The sequence below is a fragment of the Dryobates pubescens genome, chromosome 33 (assembly GCF_014839835.1).
Source record: "Dryobates pubescens isolate bDryPub1 chromosome 33, bDryPub1.pri, whole genome shotgun sequence".
Lineage (NCBI taxonomy): Eukaryota > Metazoa > Chordata > Aves > Piciformes > Picidae > Dryobates > Dryobates pubescens.
The window spans coordinates 7,380,295-7,399,194 of NC_071644.1; the positions used below are offsets into that span (position 1 = coordinate 7,380,295).

Consider the following 18,900-nt stretch of genomic DNA (forward strand, 5'->3'; position numbering starts at 1 on the left):
TGTGTCACCTTGCTGCAGAACCCCCCCAGTCTGAAGCACTCAGAGAGGCTTCCTACACTGCCCCTGCTTCTCTTCACACGTGGAAGACCCCTCTAACCCTGTGGCCAAAGTGCCTTTGGCAGCAGCAGTGGGGTTTATGCTGCTCTAAATACAGAGTGAGCCAACAGAATGCAGGAAATGGAACTCCCCAGCTCAGACTGATCCTGCTGGCTGAAATGCCAGCCTGACAGAAGAGGAAATGCAAACCCTGGCACCCCCTGAAGCATCCCACTGCAGCACTGGGGCCTAAGCCAGAGCTCTTCAGCTGAAGTTCTCATAGCTCAGCCACTTAACAACTCCCTGCAAGCAGCAGTAGAGCCAAGTGATCCCTCACCCACCTCACACTGTAGGAATGGCCTGCTCCAGGCAAGTCCCTGTGAGGCACCAAGGAAGATTTGGTTCTCCCTCTGTTGTGACCTTGAATTTGAAGCAAAACCAATACAGATCACTGCTGTGCCAGGCTCCTACCACTGCCCTTTAGCTCAGGCTGCTCAGCACTTCACTCTGAAGCTCATTGGGAAAATCAGCTGCACTCAGATCTGTTCCCCATGCCAGAAACCTCACAGATCCACTCTGAAGACAGAACAGGGGCACCTAACTGAACAGGGGCACCTAACTGAACAGGGGCACCTAACTGAACAGGGGCACACAAACCTCCCCTGGAGCAACTTGAGGCCATTTCCACTCATGCTGTTGCTTGTTCCTTAAGAAAAGAGACCTGGCTCCAGCCTCCTTTCAGGTAGCTGTGGAGAGCCATGAGGTCTCCCCTCACCCTCCTCTTCTCCAGACTGAACAACCTCAGTTCCCTCAGCTCCTCCTCACAACACTTGTGCCCTAGACCCTTCACCAGTTTCACTGCCCTTCTCTGATGAGGCCTGGAGCCATGATGAGGGACACAGACATGGAGACATTTGTGCCAAGACGTGTCAGCAGTGATGCTGCTGCTTCTTTGGCTGGGGTGAAGGCAAAAGACAAATCCAAATGAGGGTGGGGCACTGGATTTTACCTCCTGTCCCACAGCCATTCCCAGAGCTGGGGCAATGGCTAAGTCACTGCAGAAGGGGAAGGCTACTCCTGGTGTAGAGGAAAGCAGGATTAGGTCAGTGGTTTGCAACCCCATGGGTGCTGCTGGGCATTTGACTACTGCCCACTGAGCACAGAGGATGCATTTTGCTAACCAAATCCTCCCCCTCCATTATTTCCCTCTCCCCCAGTTGTACTTAAAGAGCCTGCCCAGAGCTGCTGAGCCTGCAGCCCCAGCCCTGTGCTGCCTCCCCACAGCCACAGCCCTGTGCTGCCTCCCCACAGCCACCTGCAGACTGCCTCCAAGCGCTTCCTGCGAGAGGCACCACATGGTCCCTGCCCTGCTGCTGTGCCTGGCCTGGGGCTGGGCAGCAGCCCCTGAGCCCAGCTGCCTGTCAGCCCAGTTCAGCAGGCCTGGGGACTACATCCTAGGAGGTTTGTTCCCTTTTGGGATGGACACCACCAACCTGACGGCACGAGCAGAGCCCAGCCTGCTTGGGTGTGAAAGGTAAGGGGAATGGGGGCTCCAGGAGCTCAGGTGGAGTCTGGGCTGGGGGGGAGAGAGAGAGAGAAGTCACCAGATCAGGATGGCTTGGCTTGGAAAGGACCTCAGAGGTCAGCTAGCTGCAGCCACCTCACCCCCTGCCTGCTGTTGCAGGCTGTTTGCCGACGGGCTGATCTGGGCTCTCGCCATGAAGTTTGCCATCGAGGAGATCAACAACTCCTCCTCCCTCCTGCCCGGGGTGAGGCTGGGCTATGACATGTACGACACCTGCCTGGAGCCCCTGGTGGCCCTGCAGCCCAGCCTGCTCTTCCTGACCCGCAAGGGCAGCAGGGGCATCGAGCTGCACTGCAACTACAGCCACTACCAGCCCCGGGTGACCGCCGTCATCGGGCCGCACAAGTCAGACCTCTGCCTGGCCACAGCCAAGCTCTTCAGCTTCTTCCTGATCCCTCAGGTAAACCCTCTGCAGAGCCACGAGGCCTCACTGAGGGAGCTGGGGCTGCTTAGCCTGCAGAAGAGGAGGCTCAGGGGAGACCTTCTTGCTCTCTACAACCCCCTGAAAGGAGGCTGCAGCCAGGTGGGGGTTGGGCTCTTCTCCCAGGCAAGCAGCAGCAGAACAAGAGGACACAGTCTCAAGCTGTGCCAGGGGAGGTTCAGGCTGGATGCTAGGAAGAAATTCTTCCCAGCAAGAGAGGTTGGCCACTGGGATGTGCTGCCCAGGGAGGTGGTGGAGTCCCCATCCCTGGAGGTGTTCAAGAGGGGACTGGATGTGGCACTTGGTGCCATGGTTTAGTAGTCAGGAGGTGTTGGGTGACAGCTTGGACTTGACCTTTGAACCATACCCCAGACTGCCATGTCCACACATCTCCTGAACACCTCCAGGGATGGGGACTCCACCACCTCCCTGGGCAGCCTGTTCCAATCCCTGACCACTCTTGCAGCAAAGAAACTGCTCCTAACCTCCAGCCTAAACCTCCCCTGGAGCAACTTGAGGCCATTTCCACTCATGCTGTTGCTTGTTCCTGGCTCCAGCCTCCTTTCAGGTAGCTGTGGAGAGCCATGAGGTCTCCCCTCACCCTCCTCTTCTCCAGACTGAACAACCTCAGTTCCCTCAGCTCCTCCTCACAACACTTGTGCCCTAGACCCTTCACCAGCTTCACTGACCTTCTCTAATGAGGCCTGGGGCCATGCTGATGGACACAGACAGCAGTGGAAGGCCACAGGCCCATGGGAGAGTGCTGCCAGAGGCACTGTGTGGCCAGCCCTTGGCTGTCTGGCTAAATGCAGCCCTGCTGGATGCGTCCCTTCAGAGGGGCTCTGCCTCCCCACCACCCTGACCCAGTGTTCTGGCAAATCCAGTGCACCTAGACTGAGCCAAGAAGGTTGGGAAGGGTCTGGGCTGTGAACACTTCCCCAGCTTCCCTCCCTCCCTGCCTTCCTCCCTCCTCCTCCCCGCGGCAGGTCAGCTATGGCGGCAGCAGCGAGCAGCTCAGCGACCCCGAGCTGTATCCTTCCTTCTACCGCACCGTGCCCAGCGACAAGAGCCTGGTGGAGGCTGTGGTGCAGCTGGTGAACAGGTTTGGCTGGAACTGGATTGCCACCATTGGAAGCGACGACGAGTACGGGCGCGGAGCCCAGGTGCAGTTCTCCGGCATGGCCGGGGACCACAGCATCTGCATCGCCTTCGAGGGGCTGATCCCCACAGACCTCACCGACCCCGAAGCCACAGCCCACCTGGAAGACACCATTGCAGCCATCAACAAGACCAAGGTCAACATCATCATCCTCTTTGCCTACAACAAGCCAGCCCAGGCCCTGCTGAGGCACAGCATCCGGATGGGACTGAGCAAGAAAGTCTGGATTGGCACCGAAGCCTGGGTCCTGTCCGACACGGCCGCCTCCGTCCCAAACGTGCAGAGCATCGGGACGGTCCTAGGCTTTATCATGAAAACAGGCACAGTCCCTGGCTTCCAGGAATATGTCACTGACCTCTTCACCTCTGTTCAGCAGGAGGACTTTTGCCAGGAGTCCAGAGAAGCCGCCCAGCAGCTGGGCTCGGCCGCGCCGCACGCGCGCTGCCCGCCCTGCGACCGCGTCTCGCTGGGGGACATCTGGCCCACGCTGAGCCTCTCTCAGGTCCAGCCAGTGCACATGGCTGTCTACAGCGTGGCTCATGCCCTGCACAGGGCTCTGGGCTGCACCCACCAAGCCTGTCCCACAGCACCCATCAGACCTTGGCAGGTGAGTCGGGGCCAGGACACACACACACAGCAATTCTCTGTCCGTCGGAGCTGGGTGCAGACAGGGAGCGAGGGACCCTCCAAAGGCACCTCCAGAGCTCGCCCAGCCCAACCTCCCTGCAGCCAGCAGGGACATCTCCAATGGACCAGCTTGCTCAGAGCCCCATCTAGCCTGACCTTCAGCACTTCACCGGGCTCCTGTCCCGGTGGTGATGCAGCCTTGGCCATTCCCTCAGCCAGTCAGACCCTTCACCAACACACTGCACCTTCTCTGCTGCTGCCTGGGGCTGCAGACCCTCTCCTCCTCTCCTGGGCTGCAGGACCCCCTCCTCCTCCTCCCTCCTCTCCTGGGCTGCAGACCCTCCTTTCCCCAGGACCTTCTCCAGAGCTGCACTCCTGTTCCCACTGCTTGTGCTTGGCACAAGTGAGCAGTTAAGAGCACAGTCAGAGGTGCTAGTCCCAGTCTTAGCCCACAGAAGGGACTGAAGTCAGCTTACTGCACTGTCACCCTCCAAGCAGGAGCACCAGCTGCAGCAGTAACTCCTGTGCCTGTCCCTTTCTCCTCAGCTGCTGCACTTCATGAACACCTTCCCATTCCAGGTGAATGGGCAGAGCTTCAGGTTTGATCAATCCCATGGCACACACACAGGCTACAAGCTCATCTTCTGGTCCTGGAACAACAACAGCCTCACATACCTGCCTGTGGGGGACTATGAGGGGTCCCTGGACATCAACAGCTCTCTGATCCACTTTCACACTGCAGATCAAAAGGTAAAGAGTGGTCTAAAGCATAGAGAGCCACAGAGGGAAGGAAGCTTTGTCACACCAGGACTGCTCCTGAGCAGCTCCTAGCCAGCACACTGCCTCTACAAGATTTGTCTGGGAGCCAGTTTGCTCCTCCCCAAACTGGTGATCCATCTCCCCTGGGCCAAACCACAAAGGGCTATTCCCAGCACTGTTTAAGATCCCAGCCCAGCCCAGCTGATCTCTTCTCATTGCTTTGGTGGTGTGCTGCTTCTCCTGAAAGACTTTTGCCTGACTTTCATCACTGCTTCTGTCTAGGAGCCTACATCAGAGTGCTTGAGGCACTGTGAGCCAGGACAGTTCAGAGAAATCAAAGGATTCCACCTCTGCTGCTATGACTGCACAGACTGCCCAGAGAACACCTTCTGGAGCAGAAAAGGTGAGGCCTGGGAAACTGAGTGGCTTTAACTCTCTGTATTACACCTGGCTACTGGTTGAAGAGACAGAGAGAACTGGGACCAACCAGTCCCCTGAGCCTCCTCTTCTCCAGGCTAAGCAACCCCAGCTCCCTCAGCCTCTCCTCCCAGGGCTGTGCTCTAGACCCCTCCCCAGCCTCACTGCCCTTCTCTGGGCACCTTCCAGATCTCCCCTGGGGGGCCCTCCTCTGCTGGTCCCACAGAACATGCATAAGGACCATGCATAGGTTTTATCTCAAGAGGTAGGAGAGAAGGGTATGATAACCTTCTGGGGTCACAGGAGGAAGAGAGGCATGCAATGAAGTGCTGGAATCTTTGGGGAGCTGGTGGGTTGCCTGGGGAAGGGAAATGAAGCCAAGAAAGATGTGGATCCTCTTGGGGGGAGGGGGGAGAAGTAAAGGGGAGGAGAAGTGATGGAACTGTCAAAAGCTTTGGAGAGCAAATACACTTTGGAAGGGGGAAAGCAGCACCCAAAGCAGCTCCTTAACTCATGAGTGACCCTGCCCCAGGGACTGCCTGCAGCAGGGCAGCAGCAGCACTCCGCTGCCAGGTGGCCACCAGCTGCTTCTGAGCCACTGGAACAGGCTGCCCCGGGGAGGCTGGGGACGCTCCCTCCCTGGAGGTGTTCAAGGTCAGGTTGTATGAGGCCCTGAGCAGCCTGGGCTAGTGAAGGGTGTTGGAACTGGATGAGCTTTGAGGCCCTTCTAACCCAAGCCATTCCTGTCCCTGCAGAGAGCTCCACCTGCACCCCCTGCCTGCAGCGGCAGTGGTCGCCAGCCCGCAGCACGCGGTGCTACGAGCGCGGCCACAGGTACCTCCGGTGGAACGAGCCCCTCGCCCTTGCCTTGCTGACCCTGATGGCCATCACCACGGCCCTCACCTGCCTGATAGCTCTGCTCTTCCTGAGGCACCTGCAGACCCCCCTCGTGCAGGCTTCCGGGGGCAGGCTGAGCCTCTTCGCGCTGCTGGCGCTGGTGCTGCTGTGCCTCAGCTGCTGCCTCTACGTGGGGGAGCCCAGCGACCGCCTCTGCACGGCCCAGCAGGTGCTGCACGCCCTGAGCCTCACCGGATGCTTCTCTACCTTCTTTGCCAAGTCCCTGGAGATCACCCTGGTGACAGAGTTCCCTGGCTGTGCCCCCAGGCTCCTGCGCTGGGTGAGGCGGAGGGCCTGGCTGCTCGTCGCCCTGTGCCTCCTCGCCGAGTGCTCCTTGTGCTGCTGCTACCTGCTCCTGGGCCCCGACTCCCTGCTGCCCGACTACAGGTCGCTGCCCAGGGAGGTCCTGCTGGTGTGCCACACGCGGTCCTGGGGAGCCTTTGTCCTGCTGCATGGCTGCAATGTCTGCCTGGCCTTCATCTGCCTCCTGGGCACCTTCATGGTGCAGAGCCACGGGAAGAAGTACAACATGGCCAGGGGCATCACGTTTGCCACCCTCATCTACTTCGTCACCTGCATCTTCTTCCTGGCCTTCTTTGCCACCCTGAAGTCGGTCCTCAGGTCTGTTACTCAGATCTGCACCATTCTGACAACCAGCCTGGGCATCTTGGGGACCTACTACATCCCCAAGTGCTACATCATCTTGCTTAAGCCTGACCTGAACACAGAGGATTACTGCCAGTACTCCATCAAAGAGGAGCCAGAGGACGACTCGGCCAGGCAATAAACCACAGCTCCACTGTCCCCTGCTCCCCAGCACAAGCTGCCTGTATTTGAAGGAGATCATTCTGTCCATAGTGACTCTCTAGGCTATGACCCCAGACACAATCACCACAGGAAAAAGAAGTTGTTCCCCAGGAGGGTGGTGAGAGCCTGGCACAGGTTGCCCAGGGAGGTGGTGGAAGCCTCAGCCCTGGAGGTGTTTGCAGCCAGGCTGGAGGTGGCTGTGAGCAACCTGCCGTGGTGTGAGGTGTCCCTGCCCATGGAACTGGCTGATCCTTGAGGTCCCTTCCACCCCTAACCCTCCTGTGAAGCACGGCCTCTCCAGCAGGCTGAGCACCAGGAGCAGGAATTTTAAGCTGCAAAACCACAGGGCTCTGCTCCACGAGCTCCAACGCCCCAGCAGAGCAGGGCCCATCAGCTCCACAGCCAACCACCTGTTCCACCACCCACCAGCAGCAGGCTCAGCTCAGCAAACAGCCTCCAGCACTAACACTCCATGCAAACCTCTCAGGTTTGGCAATCTGAGGCTGAAGACTCACCCAGACCACTTTGCTGTGGAGACAACTAATAGATGAAAAGGGGGAACTACCAGAGAGCTACTCCAGAGATACAGCTGTGAATCAGTTCTGGCACCAGCCCCAGCCCCCAGAGAGCTCCACTGCCACCAGCCCTGGTGTCAGTCATAACCCAAACCCTCCACTTCCCAAAGTCAAGAGTTCAGTTTCTGTTAAATAAATGTTTTCTATGGGGAAGAAAACCCCAGCCACCAATCAACTCTCTCACTTCCTAATGCTTCCCAGAACCTGTGGAACCCCTTCTGATATGCAAAGGCAGCTGTAGGCAGGCCACAGAGAGGATGTTTGCCATGCACATTTTACCTCATTTGTGAGTCATTAGCATGCTTGCAAAGGACATGGGGACAGGATAGAGGGAAATGGAAGAGCTGTGCAAATCACTCTACCCAAAGCCACAGCACAAAGTTCCTCCCCTCTCCAAAGCCAGGCCAAGATCAGCAGACAGAAGTCCCTTACCCAGAGGGACACCCAGCAAAGGGGACAAAGTAAGAGGAGTAAGAAGTATCTCTGCCCTGTGTTCATACATCTCAGGTGACCTCTCTTCTCTGAGAGCTCTCAGTGTGATTAAAAAAGAGCAGAAATCTAACCTGGGAGTCCTTGGAGTCTGCAGCAGAGTCTTCATGAGGACCTCAGCAGTATTCCTCACCTCAGTGCTGGGACTTCAGAGCAGAGAAGCATTAAGCAACTTTTGAGCATCATTCCAGAAACAGAGAAGGAAAAAACCAACCCAAATCCAATTCACCTCCACTGCTGCTTTCTGGCAGCAGAGCTGGAGCCTTCCCAGAGTGCTTCCTCCTCTGCTTTTAGGAGCACAGGGCAGAGGGGGAGGAAATGGAGGAAGGGAGAAACAGGTGAGGAAATTGGCCAGGCAGTTCCAGTCACCTGCAGGCAATTGACACTTGGCCAGCTGGAGTCCAGCTGGAGCCAAAGGCTGCCAGAGCACACCCAAAATGGGGACCATTTAATATCCACCTCCCTGGGAAGTGCTGCCTCAGACCATCGTGCATCCTATGCCCACAAATACAGCTTTGACAGGGAGCAAGTGGGGAACCCTGCAAGCAGAATCTCATTTGTGAGTCATTAGCATGCTTGCAAAGGACATGAGGAGAGGACAGAGGGAAATGAGGAGCTGTGCAAATCACTCTACCCAAAGCCACAGCAAAAAGTGCCTCCATTTGTAATAGCTGCCCCAAAATAGCTGTGTCTCTCCCTTTGCTGCTTCATCTCTACCAGCTCACAGGTGAGAACCTGCCTCAGGTTCAGAGCTGTGGCTGTCCTCTGTCCATGCAGCACTCAGACCTGGGCTGGGACTCCTTAGCTTGCATGACAAACAGAGCATGGTTTAAGGCTTACCAGTTAGTCTGCAGCATGGTGTCCTAATGATCCCAGCTTGTGCCTGCTGGAGTTGGTGTGCAGGAAGAGGGAATATTCACTTGGAACACTGATGGGTTCTGCCAGCAGAATCATCTCCTAGGTCTGCAGGCAGCAAAACCTGCTCCAGCTCATGCCTGTAACATCTATCCTCCAGCTGTCCTTTGCTTCACAAACTGGCTTCAGCCTCCCTGTGTCCTTTGCTTCACAAACTGGCTTCAGCCTCCCTGTGTCCTTTGCTTCACAAACTGGCTTCAGCCTCCCTGTGTCCTTTGCTTCACAAACTGGCTTCAGCCTCCCTGTGTCCCTACTCCTGCCATGCTGAGGGAGGGAGAAGCTCAATCATTAAGAGGTAGAGCAGCTGAAGGGGACAGCAGAACTTCTGCCTCAGAGTGTTGGTCAGTAGCTCAGAGCTGCAGCACCTGTGAGGAATGGAAAGGTCTTGTGTCCAGTCAGGTGGCAGTAGCCTGCAGGGAGGGGTCCAGCCCCTGCACCCCCATCATCTGTGACTCAGCTTGGCAATGAGCCTTGGCAGGGTCCCTGGCACACACTGGACTGGAAGCACTTCTAAAGCATCATAAACCCCATGCAGCTCCCAGCTGCTATCATCTGCAGCTCCTAAACTACCTCCTCCTGCCCAGAGGCTGAAATTCACAGAATCAATAAGGTTAGAGAAGACCTCAGAGATCACCAAGTCCAAGCTGTCACCCAACACCTCCTGACAGCTAAACCATGGCTCCAAGTGCCACATCCAAGCCCCTCTTGAACACCTCCAGGGATGGGGACTCCACCACCTCCCTGGGCAGCACATTCCAGTGGCCAATCTCTCTTGCTGGGAAGAACTTCTTCCTAACATCCAGCCTGAACCTCCCCTGGCACAGCTTGAGACTGTGTCCTCTTGTTCAGGTGCTGTTTGCCTGGGAGAAGAGACCAACCCCCACCTGGCTCCAACCTCCCTTCAGGGAGTTGGAGACAGCAAGAAGGTCTCCCCTGAGCCTCCTCTTCTGCAGGCTAAGCAACCCCAGCTCCCTCACCCTCTCCTCCCAGACCCCTCCCCAGCTTTGTTGCCCTTCTCTGGACACCTTCCAGTCTCTCAGTGTCCTTCTTAAACTGAGAAGCCCAGTGTGGAAAGAAGAGCTGCAACCAAGCTCTCCCCCTTCCTGGATCACAGTATCACAGAATCAGTCAGGGTTGGAAGGGACCCCCAAGGATCATCCAGTTCCAACCCCCTTGCCACGAGCAGGGACATCCCACACTAGATCAGGCTGGCCAGAGCCAAAAACAAGCTGATGGAGGAAGTGCAAAGAACTGAAGCCACCCACTGGGGTTATCACATAAAATTAAAAGCTTTTTAGTGTTTAAAATAGCATTTACACATAAGCAGCTATATATTAACTATACAGACACTTGGGTTTTAATACAATATCTACAAAAACAAAAGAGAGAGAGAGAGAGAGAAGGAAATAATTCAATTATGCAATAGACATTTAACAGGAACAGTGCAGTCCATGCTAGTAAGAGGTCACTCTTTGAGTAGAACCAATTCTAGGACAGGTGAGAGCCTGAGGGGAGAGGGGTGGGTGGGGAAGGATTTCATTCTTTAAATCCATGTAACTTTGTTCCTCTACTGTACAGAAAATTCTTTACAGGTCTCTTTTTTCTTTCCCCCCCTCTGTTTCTAATCACTTGATTAGAATGAGTAACTTGAACTCCATCTCATCACAATCCCAAATGCCAACCAAACCCAAACCCAACCCAAACAACAACCCAATGACATCCACTCATGAGCTGTCAGGTCTCGAGGTGGGGGCTCGCCCCACGTGGAGGGAACAGAGAGGAGAGCAAAAGTCAATGTCTGTGCATCATTGCTTGCCATCCAATATACCTTTGGGTCAAGTGTCCAGGGGACTGTTACCTTTGAAAAGCAGGAGGTAAAAGACAATAGCAGTGCTTTTAAGACTTATTTGCCACAACATTTTGCTCCTTGGAGTCAACCTGGAGGGTGGGGGTGCATCACCCCTACTGATACGGCCTCCTTTGGAGAGGAGATGTCATCCCACACTGGTTTCTCACCACATGATCTTCCCCAACATACCTCTTAGTCCTCCTTCCAAGCTGTGGGCAGGTCTGCAGGAGCACTCAGCTCAGCTGCAGAGCCCAGGCAGGTGCTGAGGGCTCTCACTTCCACCACAGAGATGGCAGCTGCGTGAGGCTGCTGTTACCAGGCTGTTTCCATGCCCTAAGGCAGCAAACCCAGAGCTTCTCCTTGTAGTCAGGGGCCTTCAGGGCCAGTTACTTGACATTAGATCACAGAGAGACTGCAGGCCCTGGTGAGAGGGACAGACAGTTCTGCAGGACTCCAGCCTCCATCCTTCCATCCACCTGGCACAGACCTCCCTACTGCGAGGAGCTTCGTGGGCACGGGTGGCACTTTGCTCCACAGGAGGCACTGCCCCCAGCGGGAGACACTTGCAGGTCAGGCCCTCAGCCCCCTCGGTGCAGAGACATGCACATGCACTGAGAGGCAGGGATGGGACCTGGGAGCTCTGCTGTCTTCACTCACCTCTCAAAACCAAGAGCTAGCAACGTTCCAGGCCTAGCTTTCCACTCACTCCACGCAGCCTCTCCCCTGCGTGCCACAAGGTGAGGATCAAGCTTCTGTTTCACCCCCAGTGGCCATCCTGTATTGCACTGCTCACAGAAGGGGCATCTACATTCTCCTGCTGCTCTCTGTCAACAGCAGGCTCCACGTGGCTGTACAGGCCATTCAGAGCACTCCCTACCAGCCTGGAATGGAAGCCTGTCTGTGGGTGAAGCTGGCTTTAGCAGCCTGATTTCCTCAGCAGAGTAATCCTTTCCCCCCCCCACACTCCTGTTCTGGGGCCGTCAGCCTCACTCCAGAGCTATCCACAAACACACAAGTATCTAACACAGTCCTTTCAACATAGCAGCAAAGACCAGCAAGACACAGAACAGTTTCTGCTAACAGCATAACAACAAGACCAAAACAAACCCCACAAAGCCCCAGCCCCCAGGTGTGTAAACTGCAGCTCTTGAGAAGACAAAAGGCAATTCAAACACATTTCTTCCCTGGGTGAAAGCTCAGCCCTCAGCTTCTAATCCCTTATGGAAATCTCTCATTCAAATGCCTTTTTTTTCTCCCCTCCAGCTCTGTGAGTTCTGCCCTCAGACAAAGTGAGCCAGGGGTAAAAAAAACCTGTCCTAGAAAGGAGAGCAGGGAAAACGAAGTGGATTGAAAAGCAGAAGCACAGGTGATTGTCAGTGAAGTCACAGGCTCCTCAGCAGGGTCTCCTGGAGGCACAGCAGAAAGAATTCTCTTACCCTGACTTATTTCATGGCCTTGAATGTCAACCTTCTCAAACAGCTGGCTGAGTTTTGTTAGCATCTTTGCTGCGCTGCTAGGAGGAGGAAAGGGAAAGGAAGGCTACTGGTGTGCAGTGAGGCTTTAGGTAGTGCTGTTCTCTGCAGTCTCAGCAAGCCCAGCAGATGGGGGACAGTGAAGGCATTGCTTTCACAAACCTCCTGTAGCCTTTTGGGGAGGCTCTGGGTCAAGAAAACTCTCCCAAAGCACTCAGCTAGTTTAGAAGCCCAGCAAGTGGAGGACCCAGTCTGAGAGACACACAGCTTGCTCCCCAGATACCCAGCTCCCTTCTGAGGCTTCCATCTCCCATCCACACAGACAGCTGAAAATGCTACTCTGAGCTTCTCTAGCAGGGGATCTGTTCAGCCACAGGTCTGCAGGAGGAAAAGGAGTGAGAAACCTCTCAGAATGAGCACACAGAATGGGACCATTTCCCAGGGTGGCCAAGGAAGGTGAAAGTCCAGGCAGCTAGAAAGACCATGATCTCTTTTGCCATTGCTATTGGACACTCACACTACCCATAAAGCATGGAACACAACAAAAAGAAGCTTCTTTTTTCACCAGGGAAGAGAATATTTACATACAGCAAAGACTGGTTTTAAAGCACCTGTCCTACAGCCTGCCAGAAGCAGGCATCTCACAAGAGAGGATTTCACTTGAGGCACGGCCCCGTGGTCAAATGCCACTAAGTGACTGCAGCTTAGCACTTACTGCCCATTAAATGAGCCAGCAGAACAGAGTGTGGCTGTGCTCTCACCATGCCTTCATTCAGGTACCTCACAAAAGCTTCTCTCAAACCTCAGGGAAGGTTCCTGAATGTGCTTTAGCAAGCATCCATAGCCTTAGAGTGCAAAACACACAGTAATGAAACCTTGGGGATAGACAACAGCAGCTGCTTCAGTCAAAGCTCCCCAGCAGGAGCTTTAGCCCAGGTCTTGCTCTGCCTCAGGTGTAAAGATTCATTCATTGTCCCATTTATGTACTGCTCTCAGCCCCCCTCCCCCACCTAGCCAGTCCTCATCTGTGTTCAGAACACACCCCCTCAGGTAACACTGCAGTTGGGATCAGACATCTCCAGGTTTCTATTGCCAAATAAAAAAGAGTAGGGAAGATCCTGCTCAGAAATAAAGCATGGAACAAGAGGTGAGCCAGATGAACAGCCACGTGCCAGTGGGAGCAGGATTTACCCAGGGGTGCACATCCCCTGCAGAAGGGAGACCCTGCAGCTACACTGGCAGAGCTGTGCAGCAGCAATTGTCCTGTGGAAGCAACTTTTAAGCAAGGGAGGGTGTTAGAAGCAGAAGAACCAGACACATCCCTCAGCAGCAGGGTGTGACTTGAAATGCCCAGGAGCAGACCTGCAGCTACACAACCTCGCCATGGGGACAGGAAATGCAGTAACTTGCAACGTTCTGCACAATGAACACATACAGCAGCAAGACTCCACCACTCCCTTGTCAGAGTAATACCTTAAAACACACCAAAATAAAGGAAAGGAGGGAAGAGAGGAGAAGGGAGAAGAAAGAGAAGGGGGAAAGAGAAGGGGGAAAGAGAAGGGGGAAAGAGAAGGGGGAAAGAGAAGGGGGAAAGAGAAGGGGGAAAGAGAAGGGGGAAAGAGAAGGGGGAAAGAGAAGGGGGAAAGAGAAGGGGGAAAGAGAAGGGGGAAAGAGAAGGGGGAAAGAGAAGGGGGAAAGAGAAGGGGGAAAGAGAAGGGGGAAAGAGAAGGGGGAAAGAGAAGGGGGAAAGAGAAGGGGGAAAGAGAAGGGGGAAAGAGAAGGGGGAAAGAGAAGGGGGAAAGAGAAGGGGGAAAGAGAAGGGGGAAAGAGAAGGGGGAAAGAGAAGGGGGAAAGAGAAGGGGGAAAGAGAAGGGGGAAAGAGAAGGGGGAAAGAGAAGGGGGAAAGAGAAGGGGGAAAGAGAAGGGGGAAAGAGAAGGGGGAAAGAGAAGGGGGAAAGAGAAGGGGGAAAGAGAAGGGGGAAAGAGAAGGGGGAAAGAGAAGGGGGAAAGAGAAGGGGGAAAGAGAAGGGGGAAAGAGAAGGGGGAAAGAGAAGGGGGAAAGAGAAGGGGGAAAGAGAAGGGGGAAAGAGAAGGGGGAAAGAGAAGGGGGAAAGAGAAGGGAGAAAGAGAAGGGAGAAAGAGAAGGGAGAAAGATTTCTTCACCCTAGGCAGCAGCAGAAGGGAGCCACGGCCTTGCCTTCTGCTGGGAATTGCTTTGAGCCTGCTCCTTCCCAAGCAGGAGCTGTCCTTACACTTGCAGGGGGTCTGCTGAGTGCCGACTGATGCATCCAAGGAGCAGCATTCCACAGGCAGTATCCCAGATACCAGCCAACAGTCATTTCTTCCTTGGAGGAGAAGAACAAAAAAGGCAAGGGGGAAAGTGGGGAAAATAAAAATCAAATAACCCCCCCACCCCCCACCCCCCCAAAAGTGCTACTATGCATTCCTGGAAATTTAGAAGTCAGGTGAAACAAAAGAGTCCTTGAATCAGCCCCCAGAAAGCTCACACTAGCTGTGCACTGAAGGAGGTGCCACGAGTACCAAAGCCAGTCACAACCCAAAACCAAGAAGGTGTGTGGGGGGGTGGGGGTGGGGAGAGGGAAGGAAGGCAATGAAAAGGTTGAAGGAAATGTGCTGATGCTTCACAATCCCAGGAGAATTCTTTTTGTTTCGTTAGGGAGGTTTTTTTGTTCCTTTTTTTTGGGGGTGGGGGGGGGGGTTGGGTTGGATTTATTTCCTCTCCGTGTGTGGGGCTGTAGTTTTTTTGTTGTGCTGTATCGATCTTCCTGCGAGGCGATTGCAAACCAGCAAGGTGTGAAGGTGCGAGGCAGCCAAGTTTCTTCTCTGTAGCGTTCGCCGAGTTGCCCACCCCTCCCCCCCCCGCCCCGGGGAAAAACAACACCCAAACAACCATCGATCCCCTCCCCACCCCCCTCCCCGCCCAGCCCTTCCCCAAGCAGAGTCTTGAAGGCACTTCCTCTCCTCACATGATGTCAACAAAGAATTCGCAAGGGTTGCCCATAGCCTTCTGGAAGGACTGCCGGCTGCCCGTCAGCTCCGGAGGCACCGAGCTCAGTTCCCTCACCGGGGGCCCTCCAGGGGGTCCGCTCGTCCCGTAGACTTTGGAGCCCAGTTTGGGGAGGTTGTAGAGGGGTGGCACTCCCGGAGGCCCGTAAGAATGATGGCTGTGGTGGCTCCTCTCGCTGTGGGCGGTGGCGGAGCCGTGGCTCCGGTGGCTGAGTTGGCTGCAGGGTCGCTCCCGCCGCCCCCCGCCGCCGCCGCCGCCGCCGCTGCGGGCGGTGTGCTCCGACTCGCTGCCGCTGCCGGCCGACTTACGGTCCTTCTCCCTGCCAAGAGCCCTCCTGCTGTTCTCGCTGGTGCTTCGGTTCGAGCCGCTGCTTTTGCTTCCTAAAAGCCAGGGAGAAAAGCGGGATTAGGGCCCCCCGTGCGCCGCTGCGTCCCCCGCGGAGGCTCCCACCGAACCCCACGGATCCGGGCGCGGCACGACCGTCGGCACGGCCACAAGGATGAGCAAACCGGGCTGGAGTGTGCTGGTGGCTGATGGGGTTGAGCAATGAGAGTGGGGAGAAGGAAGCCGAGGAGGCTGTGCCATGCACGGGTACACGGAGACACCTCAGAGCTCGCAGGGAGAGCAGCAGCTGGTCTGCAACTACCGGCTGGAAGCCCAAGGCTCCACCGCACCCAGCTGGCTGCAGAGAGGAGCAAAGGGAAGGAGCAGACACTTGGGGCTTGCCTCAAGCAAATGAGGTGCAGGCTACTGCCTCTGTTCTCTTCTATCAGCAAAATCTCTTCAGGAAGAAGCTGCCTGCCTTCTCTAGCACCCTTGGTCACGCTGAGCAGCCTCACACCCAGGGCCAAATCCCCTGAGGTTAGCACAAGACCTTTGGCTGGTTCCAGTGGGGAGATGCTTTTCAACTTCAGGTCAAGTGGTTAGTGCTGACTTCTTACCTCAGAAGAATCTGACTTTCTGCAGCTGCCCTTCACACTGGGTACATGGCAGAAATGGCAGAGCAACCATCTACCATCAGAGCAGCCTAATCTAAGGTGGCAGAAACCATCTAGCACTGCAGCTAAGCACAGCCAGCAGCACAGCTGTTCTCCTCTGGGCGTGCTGAGGGGCACTCTCTCCATCCCATGCCTTTAAATCCTGTCACAGAACAGTCAGAGAGTCCTTCTGAGCCTTGTCTTGCTGCCTTCTTGGCAGCCAGGGACTGGCCTGTCTTGGAGGCATGCAGCCCAACCTAGAGCTGAGGTCTGAAATGCTGCTGTGCATTGGGACAGGTTGAGCTTCCAAGACAATTTAAGGGGGGGTGGGAGGGGGGAGGAAGGGAGAGGGGGTAAAAAAAACCCAAACCAAACAAATAAAAAGGGGAGGAGGAGTGGGGGATAAAAATATATACAGCTAAACATTTGGGTCACAAGAGTCTAAATGGTCATGCTGTGGATTTATTGTTGTTATCATGGAGGCATTTGAAGCTTACCAATCCCCTAGAGTCAGCCACTCCTCTATGAATCCTTCAGTCTAATGCTTGCTCAGAACAAAACAAGGGAATAACAGTTACAAAGCAAGAAACAACACTGAAGTGTAGTTTCCAAAAGAAGAACAAAGGAAAGAGCTGGAACACCCTCCAGAATCCAACACCTTTGGTGCCTTTCAGCAGGCTGGCTGCATGGATGAAACACCAAACCTTTCCTCTTCCAGCAGCTGAGGGCTAACCCTTTTATTGTCCCCAGGACCAGCTGCCAAAACGTAGCCCCCCAAAAAAAAATCATCCCATTCTTTCCAGCACAATCAGCCTGCAGCAATAAAACCTCTGGATACCATCAGGAGCTTCCTCCCAGCCACTGGTTTTTGCCTGAGGAGCTTTCACCTTGGACCTCCTGGAGGTGAGGAGGAGGTGGTGGAAGGGTTGGGTGGAAAGGACCTTGAAGGTGGTGGAGAAGAGGTTGAGATCCATGTGGTGGAAAGCTCAAGAGGTCCTCTGTGGTGAGGCTGAGGGAGTCCAGGGCAGGTTCAGGGCAGCTGCTGTGGGAGGTTGACCTCATGAGGTCCTCCAAAGCTGGAGAGGACTTCTTGGGAGAGCTTCCAGAGGAACCCTCAAGCTCCAAGCAGGACCTCTCCTCCTCCTCCTCCTGCCCAAGCAAGAGGACCTCAGAAGCTCCTTGAGCTCCTCCTGGCCTTGAAGGTGGCAGAAGGTCCTTCAGCCACTTTGGACATGGAGGCCTTGGGCTGCTCCTCAGGCCTGAACCACCTGGAGGCCACTTTGGAGACCTCTGGAGAGGACAACTGGTAGAGGCTTTCCAGGGCAACCTTCTCCAAGCTCCTCCAGAAGGGTCCAAGCCAGCAGGAGAGGTGGGGTGGGAAGCAACAAAGCTAAAACCCTTGTGAGCAAGTTCCTGTGAGGAAGTTCTTCTGTGCACTTTTGCAAACCCTCACAGGAAGAAGCTCCACCAGAGTCACCAGATGTGCACCCCCAAGAAAACCCACCCCAGGGAGAACCCTCACCCTGCCATTACTGGCAGCCATTTCCACAAGCAAAACTCACTCTGGAAGTGGTAAAACCAAACCAACCAAACTGCATGGCCCCAGAATGGCCTCATTTTGATTCACCAGGGTTTGACAAGGAACTACAGAACTATGCTAGGGCAGGAAAGGAGGAGGTCAGGGGTTTAATCCATGCAGTGGTGGCGTTTTTTGGTCTTGGTTCTCTGTTATCTGTTACAGAAGAGACTCTCCTCCCTGTGAGCAGGGTGGCAGCCCTAGGAGGAAGGTTGCAGCCCTGTGAGCAGGGTGGCAGCCCTGTGAGCAGGGTGGCAGCCCTGTGAGCAGGGTGGCAGCCCTAGGAGCAAGGTGGCAGCCCTAGGAGCAAGGTGGCAGCCCTAGGAGCAAGGTGGCAGCCCTAGGAGCAAGGTGGCAGCCCTAGGAGCAAGGTTGCAGCCCTAGGAGCAAGGTTGCAGCCCTAGGAGGAAGGCTGCAGCCATGTGAGCAGGGTTGCAGCCCTAGGAGCAAGGTTTCAGCCCTATGAGCAGGGTTGCAGCCCTGCAAACCACCTGGCTGCCCACCTGACACAAACAGAGTGATTTTCCTTTTGTACTGAGCACTGAAGTGAAAGCCCAAGAGCTCCTTGGTTCTAATCCCTGCTCCAGCAGCAATGAGATGCTCTCATTTCTAGCACTACCAAGTGGTTGCAGTGGCTCTGACCTCTATAAAAGGGGGGCAACAGTTCCTCTCTTCTACCAGGTTGGACAACTGAGTCATTACCATTGGCCTGATCAGCACCATCTAAGCAGCAGTTTACTGTGTGGTGCTGTTGGGTAGGAAAAGTCAAGATGCCCAGGCCACCATGGGAGCTTGGCTCTAGCCCCCACTGGCATTTTGCAGGCAGGTACAGAACCCCAGGGTAACTGTGCAGAGCATGTCCTGCTCTGCTGTCTCCTGCTGACTGGCAGTTTCAATCCAGAGCTGAAAGGCTAACCCACTCCATCCCATCCCCAAACAGTTCTGGTTGAGGGCAGTCACACCAAATCCATGCAGGAAGCACAGAAAACCACAAGACAGAGAGGCACAGACAGCACAAAGGGACTCAAGCAGATGGTTAGGGGATAATGACAGCTGGACAAAGAAAGGCCAAAGGAATCCTCTTACCTTCACTTTGCTGGCTCCCTGCACTGCCACTGCCATAGCTAAAGCCTGGGTCTTGGTATGCTGGTGGGAAACATGGAGGGGGCAGAGGATACTGGTAGGGGTATCCTTGGCCTAGTGGCCAGGGAGCAGCAGGATGTGGAAGTGGAGCAAGGGTATCCTGATCCGAGGCTCCGCTAGAACCATTGTTAAGGTTCAGTGCAGCCATATCTGGAAAAGAGAAGAGGA

General features: G+C 55.1%; 2 protein-coding genes across 4 annotated transcripts in view; one reads left to right on the top strand and one right to left on the bottom strand.

Annotated features, from left to right (window-relative positions):
* Positions 1-1,391: 1,391 nt before the first annotated feature.
* TAS1R3 (taste 1 receptor member 3) lies at positions 1,392-6,688 on the top strand. Its single transcript, XM_009906863.2, has 6 exons — positions 1,392-1,570; positions 1,721-2,021; positions 3,029-3,808; positions 4,375-4,578; positions 4,870-4,990; positions 5,760-6,688. The coding sequence occupies exons 1-6, from the start codon at positions 1,392-1,394 to the stop codon at positions 6,686-6,688; spliced, it is 2,514 nt and encodes an 837-aa protein (XP_009905165.2).
* Positions 6,689-14,956: 8,268 nt separating this feature from the next.
* The window catches only part of DVL1 (dishevelled segment polarity protein 1), a 79,934-nt gene continuing 75,990 nt past the window's right edge, over positions 14,957-18,900 (bottom strand). For 2 of the 3 annotated variants that reach the window (XM_054175880.1, XM_054175879.1), the window contains exons 14-15: positions 18,676-18,882; positions 14,957-15,416 (exon numbers count right to left, since the gene is read on the bottom strand). In XM_054175880.1, the coding sequence (XP_054031855.1) occupies positions 14,992-15,416; positions 18,676-18,882 (632 nt within the window). In that variant the 3' untranslated portion in view covers positions 14,957-14,991. Of the gene's footprint in view, positions 15,417-16,510; positions 16,558-18,675; positions 18,883-18,900 lie in introns of all 3 variants that reach the window. The other variant, XM_054175881.1, reaches the window with a different exon arrangement.

Excerpts from the sequence above, each read along its gene's own strand:
- TAS1R3 (XM_009906863.2), top strand. The coding sequence starts at position 1,392 with ATGGTCCCTGCCCTGCTGCTGTGCCTGGCCTGGGGCTGGGCAGCAGCC. Across the intron at positions 1,571-1,720 it reads AGCCTGCTTGGGTGTGAAAG|GCTGTTTGCCGACGGGCTGA; the intron begins GTAAGGGGAATG and ends CTGCTGTTGCAG. Across the intron at positions 4,991-5,759 it reads CACCTTCTGGAGCAGAAAAG|AGAGCTCCACCTGCACCCCC; the intron begins GTGAGGCCTGGG and ends CTGTCCCTGCAG.